The 25,249-nt window shown below is 41.6% G+C and overlaps 1 protein-coding gene across 1 annotated transcript; it reads left to right on the top strand.

Annotated features, from left to right (window-relative positions):
* Window positions 1–92: 92 nt before the first annotated feature.
* LOC308100482 (uncharacterized protein) lies at window positions 93–23,454 on the top strand (the record flags this gene model as incomplete). The annotated part of the gene is made up of 11 exons (XM_080449546.1): window positions 93–113; window positions 6,974–7,288; window positions 16,858–16,874; window positions 17,202–17,305; window positions 17,405–17,444; window positions 18,168–18,257; window positions 18,492–18,538; window positions 18,792–18,937; window positions 19,048–19,112; window positions 19,389–19,491; window positions 23,392–23,454. 11 exons carry the CDS (start codon window positions 93–95, stop codon window positions 23,452–23,454), a joined length of 1,011 nt encoding a protein of 336 aa, XP_080305672.1.
* Between the last annotated feature and the right edge of the window lie 1,795 nt (window positions 23,455–25,249).

The following is a 25,249-nucleotide window of genomic DNA, read 5'->3' as shown; positions in this document are numbered from 1 at the left end:
ATTTATTATACTGAATGACTTTTCTCTTTCACTGCTGTAGAGTGTGACTGACTCTGCTGCCCCCCGCTGTCCTGACTGACTTCCTGAACGACATGGACTTGTGCGTCACCAATGTAAGTCCCTCATCAAAGACACTCCTCACATGTCCAACACTTTACAATGGACGCATTATTTAGTCACAAGCAGTGTGATGGAAAAAGTACTCACATCCTTTACTTAAGTAAAAGTATCAATACTGCAGTGTAGAAATACTCTGTTACAAGTAAAAGTCAGAAATTCAGAAGTACTTGAGTAAAAGAACAAAAACTATCGATATCAAAATGTACTTACAGTACCAAAGTAGAAAGTACTTATTATGCAGAAATGTCCCATTTCACAAGTTTTCAAATGTATAAAAAATCTTTTGAAAATAGCAGATCTATAGATAGGCTATTTTCTTTTTTTTTTTCTATAATTTTTATCCCGCGATTTTTGTAACCCTCTTTTTTTTCACCCGGTGCCAATTTCCTAAGTGATCCTGGGCGCTACACCAGCCCTACACCAGCGCTACACCAGTCCCCCACAGCCTGGGGAGGCCAGGGCCGAGCTCATGCTTCCTTCAGTGCATGAGAGCCAACTGACCTTCTTGTCACCTGACAGGGGGGAGTTTTCCTGGTTGGACGTAGCGCGTGGAAGGAACACGTTATTCCAACCAGTTCCCTTCCCCTCCATCAGGCGCCCCGGCTGTCATGGGGGAGGCGGTATAGTGACCAGGATTACTACATGTTTTTGTGAGGGTATTAACTACCCTGGGAGACACGGGGAGAACATGCAAACTCCACACAGAGTAGGCCCTTTCGCCAACCCCACCTAGGGTATGGGCGCTGATGACGCGGAGGAGAAGACACGCCCCCAGCGCCCACAGCGTCCCCGGCGGGAATCGAACCCAGGACCTTCTTGCTGTGAGGCTACCGACTGCGCCACCGTGCCCCCTAGATAGGCTATTTTCAAATGGCCGAAATGTATGTAGGGCTGAAGTGATTAATGTATGTTTTGTAATAATAATCAAAATCTACAAAGTAACTAGTAACTAAAGCTGTCAAATAATTGTAGTGGAGTAAAAGTATAATATTTGCCTCTGAGATGTAGTGGAGTAGAAGTAAAAGTATTGGAAATTGGAAATACTCAAAAAAGTACAAATACCTCGAAATTGTATTTAAGTACAGTACTTGAGTAAATGTACGCAAGGTCTTGATACAGACATGGCTAAGTGATATTCCTTTGGTACACCATTATGTACACCATTATGGACACCCTAGGGTCACCCTATTAGGCAGAGGTGGACAGTAACTAAGTACATGTACACAAGTACTGTACAATTTTGAGGATTTTTTACTTTACTTGAGTATTTCCATTTTTCTATACTATTACTTCTACTCCACTACATCTCAGATACAAATATTGTACTTTTACTCCACTACAATTATTTGAAAACTTTAGTTACTAGTTAGTTTGTAGATTTAGATTATTATTACAAAACATACAATAACCACCTCAGCCCTATATAAACTTTGGCTATTTGAAAATAGCAGATCTACAAGCTCACAACGCGTCACATGGCGATGCGTTGTGAGCTTGTAGATCTGCTCTTTTTCAAAAGCCTTTTACACACACTTTTTTCTCCTCCTACAGATTTCCTTCAAGTCTCACCAAAACCTGCACACATGATCTCTGGACCCATGTGATGAAACACATCACACACAACATTTGTTTGGCCGGATGTTTTTTTTTTTGAGGGTTAGGGTTAGACTATTCCAAACCTGGGTGGCAGTGCTGTAGAAGGAGCATTTACCCATGTTTGTTTTATGGGTGGGTGGTACCAGATCGTTGTTAACGCTCCCTCTAGTTCTGTGACTGTGGGTGTCGCTAACTTTTTGGACTATTTTAGTCAGATTTGTGGGTATAGGGGGCATTTCGGGCAAATTTTCATTTACAATTTTGAAGACCATCCCATTTTTAGTTGTTAAACCCTGTCTTCTACCCTGAGCCAGCCTAGGCTAGCAAAATGAGTGGGAGAAAGGTGAGTCATGGGCCCCAGGCCGAGAAGCAGTCGAATCAGTTTGTTTTGGGAGGTTTGAAGCTTAGTCTTAAGTGACATTGAGATGTTGGAGTACCAATGTGACACTGCCACATGTGTGAAATAATGTATTTCCTGTCCAGGTATGATGAGTATTGAAAGAAAAAGATACACAAGAAACATAACATACTTGGTGATAACAGGGGAATATATATGTTAAGATAAGGTTGAATATTTAACACCTAAATGTAGTGTACAGTTTTTTTTTTTGTTTTGTGTAAGGTGATTATGGCCATTATGATTCATTTTCTGTTGACACGGTTCACTCATAGGGGGCGCTGTGGGGAAAAAGCAGCAAAAGTTCCACAGGAAGTGAGGTATCAGGAACAGCTATAAAAGTACAGGAAGTGAGGCGGCCGGGGGTTCCATTTTAGGTATTGAAAAAGATGTTTGTTGGTGTTTGAGAAGGAGACTCTTGTAAGGCTATACTAAACCAAAATCAGGGATTGATAAACCACTGAGTGGTGTGGCCAGAGAACTTATGGATCTGGAAGGAGAGAAGTTTGGTCGAGGAACATTTCTGAGGGTTTAGCTCTGAATAAATTCAGAGCTTTTGGACAAAGGAACCCATGTGGCATCCTGACTTGGAAGGTTGGGTGAGGATTATATTTTTTCCTCTTTATGCAATGCATTGCCTTTTTATTTGCTGACTTTGCGGATTATTGGATTCTCGGAAAGAGATCTACAATACTTTTGGGAAACTTTACTCTTTGGAGACATTTAAAAGAACTTTGCATTGCAGGACTAAAGATCAGAGTTGGATCATTCTTCATTTGTATTTTGAAGTATACTGATCGTTGAATTGAATTATTATTTTGTTTGATTCATATTGGGTCAGATCAAATACTGCCTTTAATTTCAAAAGCAACAGTTTTGTGAATTATTTTTGGTCTACAATAGTTTTAGTTTGTTACTGCCGCATGTACAGCACCTTTTTTACTTTAATATAACTCAGACTTACAATTTTATGGTTCTTATTGTTATAAGTTGAATGCTAAATATCACTATTTGTGAATGCCTTACTCCACACTAGGCCTATCCCCGACTAAGGATTTCTATAGTCGAATCTGATTGGCCAAATATTGCCTATAGTCGACTAATAGTCGACTAATGCAACACCACAAAAAAAATAAAACTAATATATTTATTTATTTTTTGTTGAAACAACTGAGGTTGGCAGTCGAATCAGTCTGATTCGACAGCCAACCTCTCAGTCGAATCATGCAAAAAATATGTTATGCAACATGTTATTGGCAGTCGACTCAGACTCCCCTCGACATTATTAGTCGACTATTCGAATAATCAAGGTCAGGCCTACTATCTGCAAAGTAACTAGTAACTAAAGTTTTCAAATAATCGTAGTGGAGTAAAAGTACAATATTTTCCTCAGATGTAGTGGAGTAAAAGTAAAAATACCTTAATTTTACTTAAGTACAGTACTTGAGTAAATGCACTTATACTTTACACCCACCAAAAACCTCTGTAAATTCTGTAGAATATCGCAATATATATTGCATCTCAATATATCGTGATACAATCGTATCGTGACCCAAGTATCCTGAGGTTCTTGCCACTACCCATCCCTACTCTCTGTGCATGAGTTACTAAATTGTGTGTGTGTGTGTGTGTGTGTTCCAGTGTTGTAATGTCTATGTGGAAGGACAACGCCCCAGCTCCTAGAGGTCAGCTAAGGTCATGTGGCATCTGGCAAGCATTTCCAACTGCTCAGCGATGGTTTGTTGATAAGAGTGTTGAATTTCAGGAATGTGTTCTATAGGCCATCTAGTATGAGGTGTTAAGGCCTTGTTTTTAGGCATGTCCTTTTGAATGTTCAAATTGGTATTTTATGTCCAAATTGGGTGTATCAATATACTACAGCAGGGGTGTTGAAACTTTGATGATGGAGAGGGCCACTCTATGTCCACACTCACTCCAGAGGGACACATTGCATACACTGCCGGGCAGACACCTCTTATCTCCGTATGTTGACTTTTTTCGTAATTAATGCTCTGCTTCGTCACACACAAGTAGCAAAAATAGCCGATCTACGCGTTTTGAGCTTGTAGATCGGCTATTTTTGCATTTTTTTTTATTGGAATCCTGAAAAGTAACATTTGTATTTAATTACAAATGCATTCAGTACTTATGTTAACTTTATGAACTTAAATACAAATACATTGGACATAAAAAAGACAATCGAATTTTTATACGAGTCATTAAGCTACTAATATAGACTGAAGTAATTAAAGCGGGTCATGTTTGGAATTGTAACAGCTGAAATCAATAATATATCAGTATTCCAATATTAACCTGCGGGCCGCATTAAGTGAAGGTGGGGGCCGCATGTGGCCCCCGGGCCGCCAGTTGCCCATATTACATCTTAGCCTTGTAACGACCGAAGGATGGCCATAACTGTGGTTGCTGTTGAACATAGATAGGATCGGCTTGAACAATCATGTTCTGGCTTATTACAAGTTAAATGCACTGAATGAATAGGTTCGCTACGTTTCTTTTCAACTCTGATTTTTACAGAGCAGAGCAGCATGTTATGCTATGCTCCGTCGTAGAAAGGGTGTTACGTACCGAAAATAGCAAATCTACAAGCTCACAATGCGTCCATCCGTGAGGCATTGTGGATCTGTAGATCGGAACAGCTTTGGGTTTATAGACCAATCAGAACGCACAGCTGCCTTTCACTACTTAACCCTTTTTGTTTTCAAGGTTTGCAACACAGCGTTTTAATGATAAATGCTTGTTTGTATTGGATGAAAAAATATATTTCACCAGCAAATAATCAAATATTTGACTACATTTAGGTTGAATAATAGTATTACAGTTAAAACAACTGATATATGTAAATGATCTTGATAGGAATGAATGTTAAACTCACTAGGATTGCAGTTAAATCAACTAAGACATTTAAGTTACAATAATGTTCATACAACATAATGTAGTTTACTCAGCTAATGAATTTAAGTTGTATCTATTGACTTCAGGCTAAGTAATGAATTTAAGTTGTATCTATTGATTTCAGGCTAAGTAATGAATTTAAGTTGTATCTATTGATTTCAGGCTAAGTAATGAATTTAAGTTGTATCTATTGACTTCAGGCTAAGTAATGAATTTAAGTTGTATCTATTGATTTCAGGCTAAGTAATGAATTTAAGTTGTATCTATTGACTTCAGGCTAAGTAATGAATTTAAGTTGTATCTATTGACTTCAGGCTAAGTAATGAATTTAAGTTGTATCTATTGATTTCAGGCTAAGTAATGAATTTAAGTTGTATCTATTGACTTCAGGCTAAGTAATGAATTTAAGTTGTATCTATTGACTTCAGGCTAAGTAATGAATTTAAGTTGTATCTGCTGACTTCAGGCTAAGTAATGAATTTAAGTTGTATCTATTGACTTCAGGCTAAGTAATGAATTTAAGTTGTATCTATTGACTTCAGGCTAAGTTATATCAACTAAAGTTATCAAGTAATGTGGAATGGAGTTGGAGTTGAGTCAAATAGCAACATTTATTTCAGTTAACTCGTTGTCTTGACATATCCTTCTAAGGCAGCATGGACATTCATATATTTAAGTTGAAATAACAAGTTGGGGTTTACAGTGATAAAGATGATGATAATAATCGCCCGCCCGGGTCCTCCCGACTGGAACTAAAGTGACGCCGTGGGGCCGCGAACTCACATTTCAAATCGCATTGATTGACTTGTGACATAAACAACTGACACACGTTTTGATATCCAGACTAGACATCAATCAGTTAAGATAGAATTGAGTGCGGGATCTTATGAGATCAGCGGACATGCGTTCTTGCGTTGTGAGTGTTGAATGTGCAGCGAGGATTTGGATTATGGAAACCAGCTACTGTCTTTCATAGATATACAAATGTTAGAATCGATAAAATATGTCTATGATAATCTTGATGATGATCCAAGGCTACATCTTTGTGAACAACAATATCTGCGTTGAAATCATCTTAGAAAAGTAAGCAAACAGAGCTGTCAAAATAAAACACATTCTAGCGAGCAGCCGCCGGTGCCGTGAAGCCTACGTTACTGAAACCTTTGTGACCCATAGAAAGCTGTTACCCTAAGGGGAGCCGTTTCACAGGAGAGACTGGGGAGAGAATGATAACACGGCACAATTCATACTTCGTCACACGACGGTGTCGCACACCTACAAGCTCACAACGCGTCGCATATAAAACATAATTTGCATAAAAATCAAGCTGTGGCGGTCAAAAACAAGCCGTGGCGTGCCACCACTGTTAAATGCATATAAGAGAAACACTGGTGGTACTAGGCTAATAATAGGGCTCTCAGGGTGTGTGGTACTAGGCTAATAATGGAGCCCACTTCTGCTAAGTTCGCAATTCCTGTTTCAGTGGAAGTGAGCGTTTTGTTTTGCATGAATATTCATGGCTTTTATAAATATAAAATATGATAAAGGAAGCATGTATGAAGCCTCAGCAGCTATTTATTATAAATTGAGAGTATGCTAAAATGTCAGATTAATTGTCCTATAATTATTTCCCTCTAGAGTTGAATCTTTCATGGTTCTGTCCTATGGTGAGAATTGGCAACGAAAGCCTGGAGAACTGGGAATGGATCGCCACAGGGGGATTTGGATTTGTCTATAGTGACGAACACAAGGACTGGGGCAAAGTGGCCATCAAGTTACCTAAAGATGATGGGTATGATGACAATGATCAAAAAGCTAAATTATTATGCTGGGATTTATTTTTTATTAGGTTGATTTACAATAATGACTTATTTCATAATATAAGTCCGCTCCATATAACTGTATTCTAACTGCTGTCCTTCTCCTCCTACACTGTCCACACTGCAGTTTGGTCAATCATATGCTGCCCTGTGTCGAGAGGCTGCTGGCCAGCAGTATGTGCCCGTGGTCCATGGGATGTACCAGGGCCGCCCCCCTGGCCTGGGCTCCAAAGAGAGGCAGGGTATAGTAATTGAGCTGATGGAGGGAGGCTCCCTGAAGACCCTCCAGAAGGCCCTGTCTAAGCCTCCACTCTGGGCCCTGGCGTTCCGTCTGGCCCACCAGGTGGCTCTGGCCATGGACTTCCTTCACAGTAAGAACGACCTCGTACACATGGACCTGAAACCAGACAATATCCTACTGGATGCCAACTTAAATGCCAAGGTATGTTCTTTTCTGTTCAATTCAATTGTATTCACTCACGCTAGATTGAGTGACACCCACTGGCACAACACCAGAAGGAGCTCCTCTGATCTTGTTCCCCCTAGATTCGGCACAAACATGGGTACAAATGCAATTCACTATATGCTACTGCCACCAAAATGTGAACATTTTCAAGATGCCGTCCAAGCTGGCTGCCGGGAGCTTAAAATGGCTATATATCAATTACTATTTAACCCAGAAAGGTGGTTTTGGTGTCTAACCCCGGGTTTTAGGGTTAACTAACCCTGGGTTTTAGGGCTCAAAAACTGGGACTGAATCAGTGGAATTACCCACTGATTCAAATCCAAGATGGCATCCCAAGGTGATGTCCCATTCTACTAAATAAAAAAAACGTTTGATATTATTATATTTTCATTGAAAATGAACACTATTACTGACCTACTTATTGTAGTATTAGCAGGCCGTGTTGCATATTGCCACATCTTTGCCCTGACTGAGTCTCTTCACTGTCCTGCTGAAATAAAAGCATAAATGCTTAAAATTACTGTTCTAGCCTCTTCCTTTCAATAGGGCATAGCAGTGGTGGCCATTTTCTGGTTCCACTTCAAAATAGTCAATGCATTTTTCCCATTGACATTTCCAAAAATATTTGGAAATGACATTGGAAATGTCAATGGGAAAAATGCATTGACTATTTTGAAGTGGAACCAGAAAATGGCCGCCACTGCTATGCCCTATACAGATTTCGGCTTTTCTACGGTGTCTGTAATGGAACATTTTACTTATTTTACTTTACTGCCTTTAGGGGGCATAGTTGTTCCAGCAAGGCTGTACACCAGGCTGTAAGTTATGATGTGTACGTAAATCATCAGTTCTGTTTAATCTGTCTACGGATATTTTGTAATCAACTGCACCACAAATGATCTGTGTTTATTAGTGTGGACTATAGTAGACTATAGTAATCTTCCGACTTTATTATTCATCTTTCTTTCTAGATAAACTTTATTTTGCTGCGCTGCTCCTCCTAGAGTTTGGGCCTGACAGACTGCAAAGTATGCTTAAGCAGACTGCCGATCACATAATCACCTTATGTCCTGTACAGACCACCATCGGAGGCCGATCTCTTTGATGTGGGACCTGAGACGAGGGCGTGGCTGCACGTCATTGAGCTGGACATCTGATGATGATACACGAAAGAAGACACCTGAGTCTCACTTCTGTTTGTAATATATTGTAATATATGTAATATCTGTTTGTTTATGTTTGTAATATGTTTCATTTTGTCTCGCTGTTGATCTGCAGTGAACTTTGGAGTTACATCATGGCAAGGTAACTACACAATCCAAACCGCTACCAAAGAGTGTGTGTGTGTGTGTGTGTGTGTGTGTGTGTGTGTGTGTGTGTGTGTGTGTGTGTGTGTACAGTATGTGTGCCCGCACATACAGATTTACACACTAAATGTGTGTAAATCAAGTCATGCTGTGTACGTAACTATTCAAAAAAAAAAACACACAAAGGACTTACATATAAAAGTGGCACCCCAGATGGGACCAATAAAACATTGAGAATAATAAAACCAAACATGGAAAGCTCAGAGCAATCAACCAATCAATGGAGCCAACATGGAAAACCCAGAGCCAAACCTAATCAATCAATCAATGGAGCCAACCTGGAAAACCCAGAGCCAAACCCAGTCAATCAACCAATCAATGGAGCCAACCTGGAAAACCCAGAGCCAGACCCAGTCAATCAATCAATCAATGGAGCCAACATGGAAACCCCAGAGCCAAACCCAGTCAATCAACCAATCAATGGAGCCAACATGGAAACCCAAGTCACCAATGCACCACGTAAAACTGAGTCTGAGGATGAAAGTAATGTGGAACCGGTTATTGTGAATCAATCTGGAGATGGCCAGATCCCTGTAGATGTGCAGGAGGAAGGAAGGCTAACCAGTCATACCATAGTTGACATGGACCTCATTAATTTACCTGAACACCGCAATCCGCCACCTGGACACAGGCAACCTCCACCTACTTTCACACCTTCATGGCTATTACTCCAAATTCAAGATGATGTAAACAGTCTGCATAAAAGTCAGCAAACACTTCAAACTCCTCCTCGATCAAATCAAACAGCTCAGAGTTGAACAGGAAGGACAAACAAAGGAGCTTAAAAATGCCATGGACGCACTGTCTAACAAATGAATACAACTCAATGAGAAGGGAAAAGATGAAATAACTAATTATATGGACAAACAGTTTGATTACCATAGAACACAACTCACCACTGCCGTTCAGTGGCACTTACAGAACCACCACCAAGCGCTTCTTCAGGAAGTAAATGCAACCACTACTCCTTTGATTAAGTCAGTAGACCGTTTACAGATGGAGCTTTCACAATGCGGTAAAATGTTATGGGACATGTCGGTCGACATGACCACACTCAGGCAAACGTCACTGCACACAGCTTCTGTGGTGTCTACTACTGAGAAACAGGCTGTCTTCTCCGAACAACTGGAGACAGCCCAGACAGCCCACACCCTCCCGGATGCAGTCCACTATGCATCCTGTTCCTCAAACTCATGGCTTCCTTAGTCCTTCACCCACCACCTCTGCAATTCCTTCTGGCTCTCCTACTCATACGTCTGCTCATACAGATGGGTGTAGACGCCCTGTAAGGCCAATTAAATTGGAATTTCCTACTTTTGGGAAGAAGGATGACAGTTCTGATCCCCTCCTTTACCTTGAGAGGTGTCGTGATTTCCTTGCTCTCAATCCTCTAGCGGATGACGAACTGCTTGCTACATTACGAAATGTGCTTCATGTAACCGCTAAAGATTGGTGGAATGTGGCACGCTTGAACACTCACTCTTGGGCTGGATTTGAAACTAGTTTTGTTCTGCTTTCTTGATCAAATGATCTGTTTATTCTGTGTTCATGCCAACATAATCCCAATGCAGGGCTATCAGTAGTCTACAGTATTCAATGCCTAACAATATATGTGTCTCTTGACAATGACAGACTAGAAGAGAGTGCATTATTAAAAAAATAAATATTACTGGATATTTAACCCTCCTTCCAGTCAAATCAGAATGTGGTACTTATGATCATGATATTATTTTATGAGCAATCTAATGAGCATTTTTTTAATGTCTTTTTTTCTGGCTTTCTTCATTTTTTAATTTTTTTCTTTCTTTCTACCTTCCTTCCCGAGATCTTCAACACCAAGGCCAACACAGGAGTAGGCACCTGAAATGTCCGAGGACTGTTCCAGTGTGGTGGTATGGACCAGGTGCTGAAGACGATGAGAGATTATCGCCTCGACATACTAGGCGTTAGTGAGATGTGATGAATGGAGCAACTGTTTCCTACGACGATGAGCGAACGCATCATCACGGCATGGCTGTACACCAGGCTGTAAGTTAAGATTTGTACGTAAATCATCAGTTCTGTTAAATCCGTCTGCGGATATGTTGTAACTAATCAACTGCACCACACATGACCTGTGTTTATTAGTGTAGTTGCCCTAACAGGGCAACCAGACTATAGTAATCTTCCGACTTTATTCTTCTTTCTTTCTAGATAAACTTTATTTTGCCACGTTACTCCTCCCACAGTTTAGGCCTGACAAACAGCACAGTATGCTTAAGCAGACTGCCGATCACATAATCACCTCTGTGTCCTGTACAGACCACCATCGGAGGCCGGTCTCTTTGATGTGGGACCTGAGACGAGGGCGTGGCTGCAAGTCATTGAGCTGCAAGTCATTGATCTGATGATGATACACGAAAGAAGAAGATGCCCGAGTCTCACTTCTCTTTGTAACATACTGTAATATATGTAATATCTGTTTGTTTATGTTTGTAATATGTTTCATTTTGTCTCGCTGTTGATCTGCAGTGACCTTTGGAGTTACATCATGGCAAGGTAACTACACAATCCAAACCTCTACCAAAGTGTGTGTGTGTGTGTGTGTGTCAGAGTCCTGCAACGGGCCGGGTACCCGCGGATACCAGCCGGGTACCCGCGGATACCAGCCGGATACCAGCCGGGTACCCGCGGATACCAGCCGGGTACCCGCGGATACCAGACGGGTACCCGCGTTTAACGGGTGAAACTTTTACTTTGATAATATCACGGGTCCGGGGACGGGCGGTACTGAACTAATCGCGGGCGAGTATCATTTTATTGTGAAAATCAGAGAGCACTGTTTCCGCCCAAACAACGTCACTTGTGTAACTTAACACAGCACAACTGCATGGAGCACGCTGGTCAGTAATCTTAACTCACAAAAATACATTGAACATCCTGTTAAACCTTCAAATTAAAACCATCTGACAACGACACATGCTGCGTAGATGCACGTTCACGCGCGTGGCTTAAGCTCGCTCCTCCGTCTTAACTTGATTTCTGTACGAACCTGACCACTGAATGTAGCGCTGTTGTTGAAGGCTGCTATCTTTTTCAACACACTTTTCAATAGGATTTACATTTTACTCTGCATGTAATCACGGGTAAACGGGCGGACAACGGGTCGTTTATTTGACGGGCGGGTCTGGTTCGTATTTTGAAATAATCACGGATGGCGGGTCGGTCTACGGATCTGAGTATTGACGGGCGGGGCGGGCGCGGGTTCTCAAAATTGGACCCGTGCAGGTCTCTGGTGTGTGTGTGTGTGTGTGTGTGTGTGTGTGTGTAAATCAAGTCATGATGTGTACGTAAATAATCAGTTCTGTTAAATCTGCCTAAGGATATTTTGTAACTAATCAACTGCACCACAAATGATGTGTGTTTATTCTGTGTTCATGCCAACATAATCCCAATGCAGGGCTATCAGTAGCCTACAGTATTCAATGCCTAACAATATATGTCTGTCTTGACAATGACAGATAAGCAGAAAGTGCATTATAAAAAAACTATTACTGGATATTTAACCCTCCTTCCAGTCAAATCAGAATGTGGTACTTATGATCATGATATTATTTTATGAGCAATCTAATGAGCATTTCTTTTTGTCTTAATTTCTTTTTTTCTTCCTTCCTTCCTTACAGAGATCTTCAACACCAAGGCCAACACAGGAGTAGGCACCTGAAACGTCCGAAGACTGTTCCAGTGTGGTCGTATGGACCAGGTGCTGAAGACGATGAGAGATTATCGCCTCGACATACTAGGCGTTAGTGAGATGTGATGGATGGAGCAACTGTTCCCTACGCCGATGAGCAAACGCATCATCACGGCAAGGCTGTACACCAGGCTGTAAGTTAAGATTTGTACGTAGATCATCAGTTCTGTTAAATCTGTCTGCGGATATGTTGTAACTAATCAACTGCACCACAAATGATCTGTGTTTATTAGTGTGGTTTCCCTAACAGAGCAACCAGACTATAATAACCTTCCGACTTTATTATTATTCTTTCTTCCTAGATAAACTTTATTTTGCCGCGCTACTCCTCCTAGAGTTTGGGCCTGACAAACTGCAAAGTATGCTTAAGCAGACTGCCGATCACATAATCACCTCTGTGTCCTGTATAGACCACCGTCGGAGACCGGCATCTTTGATGTGGGACCTGAGACGTGGGAGTGGCTGCACGTCATTGAGCTGGACATCTGATGATGATACACGAAAGAAGAAGATGCCTGAGTCTCACTTCTGTTTGTAATGTATTGTAATATATTTAATATCTGTTTGTTTATGTTTGTAATATATGTTTCATTTTGTCTCGCAGTTGATCTGCATTGACCTTTGGAGTTACATCATGGCAAGGTAACTACACAATCCAAACCTATACCAAAGTGTGTGTGTGTGTGTGTGTGTGTGTGTGTGTGTGTGTGTGTGTGTAAATCAAGTCATGATGTGTAGGTAAATCATCAGTTCTGTTAAATCTGCCTACGGATATTTTGTAACTAATCAACTGCACCACAAATGATTTGTGTTTATTTTGTGTTCATGCCAACATAATCCCAATGCAGGGCTATCAGTAGCCTACAGTATTCAATGCCTAACAATATGTGTGTCTCTTGACAATGACAGACAAGCAGAAAGTGCATTATTAAAAAAAACTATTACTGGATATTTAACCCTTCTTCCAGTCAAATTGGAATGTGGTACTTATGATCATGATATTATTTTATGAGCAATTTAATGAGCATTTTTTGTCTTTCTTTCTTTCTTTCTTTCTTTTTTTTCTTCCTTCCTTCCTTCCCGAGATCTTCAACACCAAGGCCAACACAGGAGTAGGCACCTGAAACGTCCGAAGACTGTTCCAGTGTGGTCGTATGGACCAGGTGCTGAAGACGATGAGAGATTATTGCCTCGACATACTAGGCGTTAGTGAGATGTGATGGATGGAGCAACTGTTCCCTACGCCGATGAGCGAACGGCAAGGCTGTACACCAGGCTGTAAGTTATGATGTGTACGTAAATCATCAGTTCTGTTAAATCTAGATGAACTTTATTTGCCAGCGCTACTCCTCGTAGAGTTTGGGCCTGACAGACTGCAAAGTATGCTTAAGCAGACTGCCGATCACATAATCACCTCTGTGTCCTGTATAGACCACCATCGGAGGCCGGTCTCTTTGATGTGGGACCTGAGACGAGGGCGTGGCTGCACGTCATTGAGCTGGACATCTGATGATGATACACGAAAGAAGAAGATTCCTGAGTCTCACTTCTGTTTGTAATATATTGTAATATATGTAATATCTGTTTGTTTATGTTTGTAATATATGTTTCATTTTGTCTTGCTGTTGATCTGCAGTGACCTTTGGAGTTACATCATGGCAAGGTAACTACACAATCCAAACCTCTACGTACGTGTGTGTGTGTGTGTGTGTGTGTGTGTGTGTGTGTGTGTGTGTGCGCGCACACAAACACATACAGATATACACACTATGTGTGTAACATGATGTTAAATCTGCCAACGGATATTTTGTAACTAATCAACTGCACCACAAATGATCTGTACCAAAGTGTGTGTGTGTGTGTGTGTGTGTGTGTGTGTGTGTGCGTGTACACACAAACACAGACAGATTTACACAATCCAAACCTCTACCAAAGTGTGTGTGTGTGTGTGTGTGTGTGTGTGTGTGTGTGTGTGTGTGTGTGCGTGTACACACAAACACAGACAGATTTACACACTATATGTGTGTAAATCAAATCATGTGTACGTAAATCATCAGTTCTGTTAAATCTGCCCATGGATATTTTGTAACTAATCAACTGCACCACAAATGATCATCTTTCTTTCTAGATAAACTTTATTTTTCCGCGCTACTCCTCCCACAGTTTGGGCCTGACAGACTGCACAGTATGCTTATGCAGACTGCCGATCACATAATCATCTCTGTGTCCTTTACAGACCACCATCGGAGGCCGGTCTCTTTGATGTGGGACCTGAGACGAGGGCGTGGCTGCACGTCATTGAGCTGGACATCTGATGATAATGACACACAAAAGAAGATGCCTGAGTATCACTTCTGTATGTAATATATTGTAATATATGTAATATCTGTTTGTTTATGTTTGTAATATATGTTTCATTTTGTCTCGCAGTTGATCTGCATTGACCTTTGGAGTTACATCATGGCAAGGTAACTACACAATCCAAACCTATACCAAAGTGTGTGTGTGTGTGCGCGCGCACACAAACACATACAGATTTACACAATCCAAACCTCTACCAAAGTGTGTGTGTGTGTGTGTGTGTGTGTGCGCGCGCGCGCACACACACACACACAAACACATACAGATTTACACACTATATGTGTGTAAATCAAATAATGAGCTGGACATCTGATGATGATGATGATGACACACAAAAGAAGAAGACGCCTGAGTATCTCTTCTGTTTGTAATATATGTAATATCTGTTTGTTTATGTTTGTAATATGTTTCATTTTGTTTCGCTGTTGATCTGCAGTGACCTTTGGAGTTACATCATGGCAAGGTAACTACACAATCCAAACCGCACACACACACAGGCACACCGGAAAAACACACGGGCTGACCGGAAAAAGCGGAGCGTATTCCTGGAGCTACCCCCCCCCCCCCCTCTCTCACACAAACACGGTATACCACTGGTTGCCTCATTCATTCGTTCGCCACCACGGTAAAGGTCGTGGGGCATTTTTATTTTGTCTTTTTATTTTATTTTGGTTAACCAAGGTTTCAATACATTTGTGAATAACCTGTTTTGAAGGAACAGTGGGTTGTGAATAGTGACTCTCTGTGAACTGACGCTAAACTGTGTGGTATTGGACAAACTGTGGACTGGATTGGGGATTATTTTACAATACAAAGTCAAACTGAGTTTTTTTGTGTCTGTGTATTTCATTCATTCTGTTTATTGAGTCGAAGGTATTCTTTTGTGGGTAATCAATCCCTGGTTTCAGGTTTTAAGGTTAATTTGGTTCTACTAATTGTGCATTTAAATCCTGTGTAAGGTTGGCTTTTAAAAAAGCGTTTTTTGTCCAAACTGGACTAAATTTGTGTAAGGCTTTGGCCTAACTGGCACCCCAAACAGTAAAATCAAAGCTAAACTGTTACATAAAAAGTGGCACCCCAGATGTTTAAAAGGACCTCAATCTCAAGCAAAAACAACTGTGTTCACACAGGTGCAAAACTGGATCATTTTCAACAAACAAAGGAACAAACAAGCAAAACTGTGCAAACAAGCTCAGTGTGAAATAACAATTTTATTTATTCAAACGCAATCAAAAAGGGAACATTTGCAATTTCAAAATGGCAAATGTTGATGGAAACTTGCGGGACTTTCATGAAATGGAAACTCAACACCCGTGTTGGTGTCAAACCCACCACCCTCAAACAAATCACCACCACCCTCAAACAAATCAGCCTCAAACAATGTCAACTCAAGCTAACCAGCCTCAAATATATGAACCGGATGGAAATTCACCTGCAATAAGTGAAATAAATCAGATCAATGACTGGATGGACATTCACCTGCAATAAGTGAAATAAATCAGATCAATGACTGGATGGACATTCACCTGCAATAAGTGAAATAAATCAGATCAATGAACCGGATGGACATTCAACTGCAATGAGTGAAATAATTCAAATCAATGAACCGGATCAAATCCACTAGCCAGATGGACAATCAATCAATTACAGTCTAATTGATATGGACATTTGCGGCAATGTCACCCCCGACCACATCCCTCCCTTGCGGCCGACCTTTTCTATAGCACCGGGACCCACATTGGTGGAACTGGCTAATGCTATGGAAGGAATGCGTATTGCCCATCACCACCTGGAAGCAATGGTCAAAATCAATTTCCAACAAATGAAGAGAGAGCAAGAACGTAATACAGAGTCACTGAGAGATGTCAAGGACAGCCTCACTCGCACATTACAATCACTTGAGTGCTCGAAATCACACCAATGCAGGATGAATTGAGAGCATTTAAGGACACCATGGTACACACAATAACCACAACAGTGGAACGAGGTCACACCAGACTGTATAAAGAAATGACTGATGTAGAGTTCATCTGTTTCTCAAGTAATTTCTATGTGTTAACAGAAACTGTGAAATGTGTTAACAGAAACTGGGCCTCACATTGTAGACCATGTTTTATATCATGTTTTGTACTTTAACAGAATCTGATGTTGATCTGTAACTTTTTTCAATTATCAATTTATAAATCCAATGTCAATCAAATGCTTTAAGGCTGTCTGTTTTTGATATGGATATGTTTATTTTTACTTTATAGTGCATCCGTATAGGTGACCTCCTTTCCTATCGCACCAAGGAAGTTGCAGTCCAGCCAGGACAACAATGTGTTACTCAATGCTTGTTGAGTATTGATGTCAATTTATGAAATATGATACTGATGTATTGGGTACACACAACAATGAAATCAGTTATAAGCTGATTGTTTTGTTTCAGACAAAATCAAGCCCTGGATGGCCTGGTGGATGTCGTGGTGGACACCATGTCTGTCGAGTTGGATCATGCTGAGGGGTCTCGGCACAGGGAAATGTCTACACACAGTGAGTATGCATCACATTTAAGCAGTCACCTTTTGTTTACAAATCAATATTTGGTATCTAAGAAATATTTGGTATCTAAGAAAATTCTTTCTTTTCCAGGCTCCCGACATGCAAGTGTAGCACCTCGGAGCAGAGAAATGTCCACGACCCTTTCTCCATTGCACCAACACATTTAAAGTACATTCAGTACAAGGTGTTACATGTTGTGTATACTAAAACAAGCATTACCATACCTAATTCACAAGCAGTGAGTAAGTAGTTACAGGCTCAATCACGTGTTTCAGACTTGCCTCGCCCGGTGGAGCGTGCTGAGGGATCGCGGTGCAGGGAAACGTCCACACCTAGTGAGTATAAATATCATTTCAACAGTCACCTTTTTCTTTACAAATCAATATTTGGAATCTAAGCACATTCTTTGTCTTTTCCAGGCTCTGGACATGCAAGCCTAGCACCTCGGAGCAGAGAAACGTCCTCCACACCCAGTGAGTATTCGTCACATTTTAAAAGGTCACCTTTTTGCTTACTAAAGGAGCCATGTTAAATCTAAGAACATGTGTGTTCAAGAGCTCAACAAGCTAACCAAAAAGCAGCTAGAGGTCCTCCAAGGCATGGCTATCGCTCCAGGTAAGTTTAGGGCACAGCATCAGTAGCGACTGACTTCTACTGGTTGGTCTCCAGCCCTTATCGCTGCCCTAGTGATTTCCTACAGCTTGGTCTAGGCCACCTGTCAGCAGAGGAGATGTGTGATTGTCAACATCTAAGACCAACCAGTAGGGGTGAGTCTCTTTCAGTGTAACATGGTATTGTAGTAGTATTATGTCCAAAAATGAAATGGCCACAAATGTTCTAGGTCCAGTGATAGATCCAGCATCAGGTCCATGGACGGTGATGGCTCCAGACACAGTGTCAGATACCGGCACAGCATCAGGTCCAGGACCAGCCACGATGACCGGTCCCACCGCAGTGATGGGTCGAGGGACACGGTCAGACATGGTGAGTTGTCCAAAGGCCCCAAGTAATGAAAACCTTTATAATTCAACAAGTAGTATTGTGCACCCCTAATTGTTACAATATGACAGATTTGTTATTTCTCCTGGGTACGATTTATAGTCATCTGTCTTGGAAAGTTTTAATGCAAAAATATCACTTTGTAATTTCTAAAACATACTTTTTGTTCTTATTACAGCTGCTATGCAATGACTGAGAGGCCAACATGGGCATTGCCAACACAAGGTAAGTTCTGAGCTATTTCAATGAAGACAGGACACTGGCCAAGAAAACTGGGGGACACTTTTAATTTGCAACCCTTCTCTCTTCTGCCCTTTCTCTCCTTTCTTCCTTTACTGTTCTCTCTGTCCTTGTCTCCTCTCCTATTGGGACACAAAAACTGCTCTTCAATTATAGCAGTGTTTTGTATCATTGTAGGGTGGTGTCTATAATGTCAGATAACATTTATTGTGTTAATATACACTTACTTATTTTTCAGTATACCAGAAGAAAGTCCTAACCATATTAATAGACATTAAAGAACCTGCCTCTTCAGCCGCCAGTCATGTTGAGAGAATGGAGAACATGGAGGACTTCCAGAGAGAGGAGCAACTCCTCAGTGATGTCCAAGCTTTTAATACCCTGGTAGGCTTTACAAAAGTCTGGAAGTAATGAACAGCATAAGATGCACTTGCACACTTTTTATGTTCCTCTGGGGTATGTCAGTGAAAGTTTTCATGGACTTATTCAAACAGTTGCTGCAACTTTCCCGTAATGGAGGGAAGGACATTAAGGACTGTGTCCACAAAGTTATTGACCGGTATGTTTCAACATACACTATGAATTAACCCTTGTGTGATGTTTGGGTGCGCTGTGGTTTTCAATGTCTGAACACTTATTTGGTTAATTATTCTAGATGAGGGCCTGACTGCATGTTTCTATTAATTTGCCTTTTTTTTAGCTTAACACCTGAACCCTCTGTTATGTCATGTCAATGACATAATGGTTGAACATTAAGTGAAAATTAGTAGTATAAAGGGTTTATACCATGTTTTACAATAAATCCTACTACATTATTAACATTGTTTTTCTTCAGGCTCTTCAGTAACAGCCTGATGGCACAGTTGAACATGAAGGGGAAGAGGAAAAAGAGAAGACTGCTTTGGAGAAGACCTAAGACTTTTTCAGAGCAATACAAGGTAAGCCCATATTTCATGTTGACCAAGGACAGACAAGTGGCACCCGCCAATCTCTAAATTTAATTGGGTAAAACATGTCCTTCCCTGTTGACATAAAAAATACAATGCCAACTGTCTACCGTTGGCTATCATAACATTTTAAATAACTGTGGTGGTTAGGTGTAGAAGGGAGATGGCTTTGTATTAAACTAGTTGTATTAAACAAGCAACACATTTTTGCATATCAATATGGAGACTCTGAATCAGTTTTATTGTCACTTCCACAATACACACTAGGTATACAGGGGAGCAAAATACCGTTCTCCACAACTTATGGTGCACATTAAAAAGAGGCAAACATTAAAAAGCAGAGAGCAGACAACATTGGTAAAAAGTGCTGATGCATTCAAAGTGAAATATAGATACAGAACTATTCAAAGTGCTATCCATCTTTCAAGATGTTGGTTTTGGCAATATATGGCGAGCATTCAGGGTTCTGATGGTTTGGGGCAGCTGTTGGATGACCTGCTGGTGCTTCCCCCTGAGCTCTTATCATCAGCATCAGCATCATCTTATCCTGCCATCTACCAGATGGCAGGAGTTCAAAGATGGTGGGAAGGGTGGGACGAGTCAGTCATTATGCTCATGGCCTTCCTGACACATCGATCTGTGTATTATGTCAGATAGGGACTAGGACAGCATGTTGCCGTTGCACATTTTTTATTGTCTTTTTCTACTATGCAGATGCAGTCATGAAATTCGACCCAGAAGCCACAGAGGACCTCATAAGGCAGCATGACGCAGACCACCTCAAGCATGCTCCAGCGAGAAGGGGAGGCGGAGGACACACAGCAGGCACTCAGGACTGATTTAACTTGAACTTTCACTGTCCATTGTGGGGGATCTTAGTGTCACAGTATTGTACAGTATTGTGTATTTTGTACTTGTGTTCTGTTCTGTTCAACAAAGTAGCTCTGGTTGGACCTTACCCTGGTAGCTCACTGGCTATTCAGTATAGCACTTGTTTAATATTTTTCGGTTGTTGTGGGACCGGCCCAAGCAAAAAGGGTGTCCCTGCAAAGTAGGCTGTGCTATTATCTTTTATTATTATTTTATTTTCATTCGACTAGTGACGTGTAAAAAAAAAAAAGAAGTTAACTGTTCCGTTCTGGATCAAGCTTAATCAGCCTGTGTGTGTGTGTCCTTGTGTGTGTGTGTGTGTGTGTGTCCTTCTGTATTCAGTCTTGAGCTAGACAGCATGGAACAACATTGTGGGAGTGGCTGTCCCGCTTCTGTTCTGTCAAAATAATTCAAAGCTGGCTTGATCTGCTGTTTGTTTGAATACTTAATTAGTCAGAAAGGTAAACCTCATGAGGTACGTTAAGGCTAAAAGGATAACACAAGTCCTGGGGACTTGTTTCCATTGTGGTCCTATGAACTAGACTCCCTTTCAGGGGGTCTAGTTCCAGTCCACAAATATTCCACAATCATTGAACACAGAATATTTGTCGAATACTGTAATTGTGGAACTGTGTATTCACAAGAAAAATAAAGAGATAATAAGGAAATAAGTGTATTGAATTGTGATTTATTTGTAAACCTCCGTGTACTGTATTCCCAGTTTTCAGAAGGTGGCATAACCATTTGATCCTGTTTATTTTCCTGTAGCTTTGTTTGATTAGCTCAGCAGCATGTTAACTGGAAACACATACACCTTCAAATGTGTTTCTGCTGAGCCAATCAAACAAAGCTACAGGAAAATGAACAGGAAATGGGCCACTTTCTGAAAATGGGGATTACAGTTATGCACCGAGCCTAGAAGCAGTATAAAAAATGTCTATAATTAGTCTAAATTTGACGTAGAAAAGACGTCCACAATGACCACATTTGGACTAGAATAAGCCCTTATATAGAGGTGTGGACGTTGAAATTGGACGTTCAGAAGACTTCAGATAAAACGTTCATTCTGCACCCTCCAGGGACCAAAAATGGGACGTTCAAAAATGGCATTGCGCAGTGGGAATAAAATAATAGACTGTATATGTGAAAACATCTGTTCCATTCTTGTTGTCCTCTGATGATGAAAAGGTCGAGCTCGTTTCCCTGACACCCAATTGTTATAATCGATCGTTCTTTCCTTCCTTCCGACCGACCGAGAGGCATACCGGACCGAGGTGGAAGGGCAACACTGCCCTCTAGTGGATAAATCCAGTTTGTACATGCACATGTTAACCCATTATTAGAACAGTCCCCACTCCTTAAGGTGTTTGTCACTGTATAGAGTACAGAAGTCCTGATGTCACTCGTCCATCCCCTGGGTCGCAAAGTAATTTCTCTATGGAGAATAACATTGGGTCATCCTAGGCTGTGTGTTTTCCACTTCCTGTCGATTTCATTGGATATCATTGGATCAAATCGACAGGAAGTGGAAAACACACAGCCAAGGAAACGGGTGAATAAGAATTGTGGTCCAAAAATAAACAAACTGCTTCGGCGATATTGTCAGGGAGGAGCCTCTGTATCGTTTATGATAGTCAGTCACTCATATTTGAAACAGTCCGTTTCTGGCGAAAATTTAACTAATTCGGCTGAAGTAACATTAGCGTTTTCTCCCCGTCAGTTGATGCTTCATATCCATAAGAGTAAAACCGCCGGGGTCATTTGTTTATTTTTGGAACACAGTTCTTATTTAACACGCGATATTAAACATGCAATATTAAACACGTCTATGGGAATTCAGAACGGGGGAAAAAGGTTTTAAAGGTTTAAGGTTCTAAATCTTCTAAAGGTCTAAGGTATTTTTAGGAATTAAAAGTGAAATATCTCTAAAATTCTAATGGTAGCCGATATGTCCTAAGTAGGCCGAACGTTGTAGAGTTGGAACGGAGTTTGTAGCTAAAAGTATGAAGGACTAGTTAGGGGTCAAAAAACGGGCCGAATAAGTAGTGGCAATAACGTCAGTGTGCTCGCTAAGTATATACTGTTAGGCACATACATGTGTCCTCTGCACTTTAACAACTAACAGCCTCAAATCACTCTAAGGCACACACATTGCCACATTGTTGACCTGACCTGGAATCGTACCCAGGACATCCAGATCACCAGGCAGGCCCACTAACCACTCAGCTATGGCACTCTGGTTAAAATAATAATGTCAGAAAATCAAAGGAAACAAAAGTCTCACTATACTAAATCAGAGTCAAGCTTTACAAAATGTAAGTTGTTAAAACATGGAAAAAGTTAGACTATACTAAGTTATTATTATTTGTTTGTTTAAGTCAGATTATACTATACTCAGAGTCATAAGTTTACAAAATGTACTAAAGTACAGTGAATGTCGGTTTGTCTCCATCACTGAAAATAACATACATGTAAACAGACATAAAACTGCTGTCCTGTGCAGTTGGGGTGAAAAAACACAACCATTTCACTCCTAATAATACCTATTTGATCCTTTTGGGGAAATGCAGCTTTACCCAGTTGATGTCTGCCCTCAGAGGAACAGTTAGAAATGTCTTGTTCAGGGACATCCTGACTTGCTGCTATGGCCGAGCCTTGAACCTGTTACCTGCGGCTCATCAGTCAGTCACTCTATCCATTCACCTACAGCTGTCTTCCTGGGATCTGTGGTTCTAAAACATTTTGTTGTCAACCCCCCGAATTGACATGTATTTGGGCAGTGGACCCCAATGTGAAAGGATGTAGTGTCAGGGCCCCCCATGAAAAAGATGTATATTTATGCTGTTACAATGTTTTTTTTTTTTAATTATTTGTCTTGTTTGTTGTTCAAGTCAAAGGAGAAGAAAAGCTGTATTGTATCAACCAGCAGATAGCTCAGTGAGGTGAGACACTATATATGTGATCCAGAGGCCATGGGTTCGAATCCCACTGGAGTCTTTCCTGTCATGCTCTCCTTTGCAGACTGGCTTCCAGAAAAACAAGTTAAAACTACCAGGAAGGCTGTATTTCTCAGCCAACGGCTAGCTCAATGGAAGAGCATCTGTCCAATAACTTGACTTGACTTGAGTGGGTTCGATTCCCACTCATGGCAAGTGTCCCCGTTAAGTTGGGGCAGCGGATAAATTGACTGATATCAGTAGTGTTGCTTTCCTTTATAGACTAACTTCCAGAAAAACAACATAAATCCACCAAGAAACCTGTATTTCTCAGCCAACAGCTAGCTCAATGGAAGAGCATCTGTCCAATAACTTGACTTGACTTGACTTGAGTGGGTTCGATTCCCACTCATGGCAAGTGTCCCCGGTAAGTTGGGGCACTGGATAAATTGACTGAAATTCGGTCTTGGGTTCGATTCCCACTCACGTGAAGTCCCCGCTAAATTGGGGCAGCGGATAAATTGACTGATATCCGTAGAATAACTTGTAGGAGTGTCCTGGTTCAAATCCAGTCACCACCTTAGTAACTGAGACCAAATCTGGCCAATTTGATCTCAGTTACTGAGCGATAGAGGGTGTGTAGAGTAGAAGGTAGTGGAGGGGGTAGAGTAGAGAGGAGGTGGGGTAGAGTAGAATAGGGGAGTAGGGGGAGGAGTAGGAATAGGAGGTAGAATAGAGGGATGAGTAGGAATAGAAGGCGGAATAGGGGGAGGAGTAGGAATAGGGGGCAGATTAGGGGGAGGAGTATGAGGCAGAGTAGTAGGTAGGGGGAGGAGTAGGAGGCAGAGTAGGAGTAGGGGGAGGAGTAGGCAGAATAGGGGGAGGAATAGGGGAAGGGGGAGGAGTAGAAGGCAGAATAGGAGTAGGAGGTGGGATGAGTAGGAATAGGGGGCGGAATAGGGGGAGGAGTATGAGGCAGAGTAGGAGTAGGAGGTAGAGTAAGAATAGGGGGAGGAGTAGGAGGTAGAGTAAGAATAGGGGGAGGAGTAGGAGGCAGAGTAGGGGGAGGAGTAGGAATAGGGGGGAGTAGGCAGAATAGGGGGAGGAGTAGGCAGAATAGGGGAAGGAGTAGGAATAGGGGGAGGAGTAGGAGGCAGAATAGGGGGAGGAGTAGGCGGGGAGGAATAGGGGAAGGAGTAGGAATAGGGGGAGTAGAAGGCAGAATAGGGGGTAGAATAGAGGGATGAGTAGGAATAGGGGGATGAGTAGGGGGAGGAGTAGGAATAGGGGGCAGATTAGGGGGAGGAGTATGAGGCAGAGTAGGAGTAGGAGGTAGAGTAAGAATAGGGGGAGGAGTAGGAGGCAGAGTAGGAATAGGAGGCAGAGTAGGGGGAGGAGTAGGCAGAATAGGGGGAGGAGTAGGCAGAATAGGGGGACGAATAGGGGAAGGAGTAGGAATATGGGGAGGAGTAGAAGGCAGAATAGGGGGAGGAGTAGGAGGCAGAGTAGGGGGAGGAGTAGGAATAGCGGGACGAGTAGGAGGCAGAATAGGAGTAGGAGGCAGAATAGGGGGAGTAGGAGGCAGAGTAGAGGAGGAATAGGGGGAGGAGTAGGAGGCAGAATAGGGGTAGGAGTAGGAGGCGGAATAGTAGGGGGAGGAGTAGGAGTAGGAGGCAGAATAGGGGGAGGAGTAGGAGGCGGAGGAGTAGGAGGCAGAGTAGGAATAGGAGGCAGAGTAGGGGGAGGAATAGTAGGGGGCAGAGGAGTAGGAGGCATTATGGCTAGTGCCAACACTCCTATTTTTCTCTAGTTCTCCTCTTATTGCAAATCTCAAATAAAATTTCACCTCCACACACGCGCTATTGCAAATGTCTAATAAAATTTAACCTCTACACACGGGCTATTGCAAATCTCTAATAAAATTTCACCTCCACACAAAAAAC

This window comes from Gymnoscopelus braueri (assembly GCF_963280865.1).
Source record: "Gymnoscopelus braueri genome assembly, chromosome: 14".
In the NCBI taxonomy this organism is placed as follows: Eukaryota; Metazoa; Chordata; class Actinopteri; order Myctophiformes; family Myctophidae; genus Gymnoscopelus; species Gymnoscopelus braueri.
The sequence above is the reverse complement of the archived record's forward strand: the minus strand, read 5'-3'. Positions and strand labels throughout refer to the sequence as shown.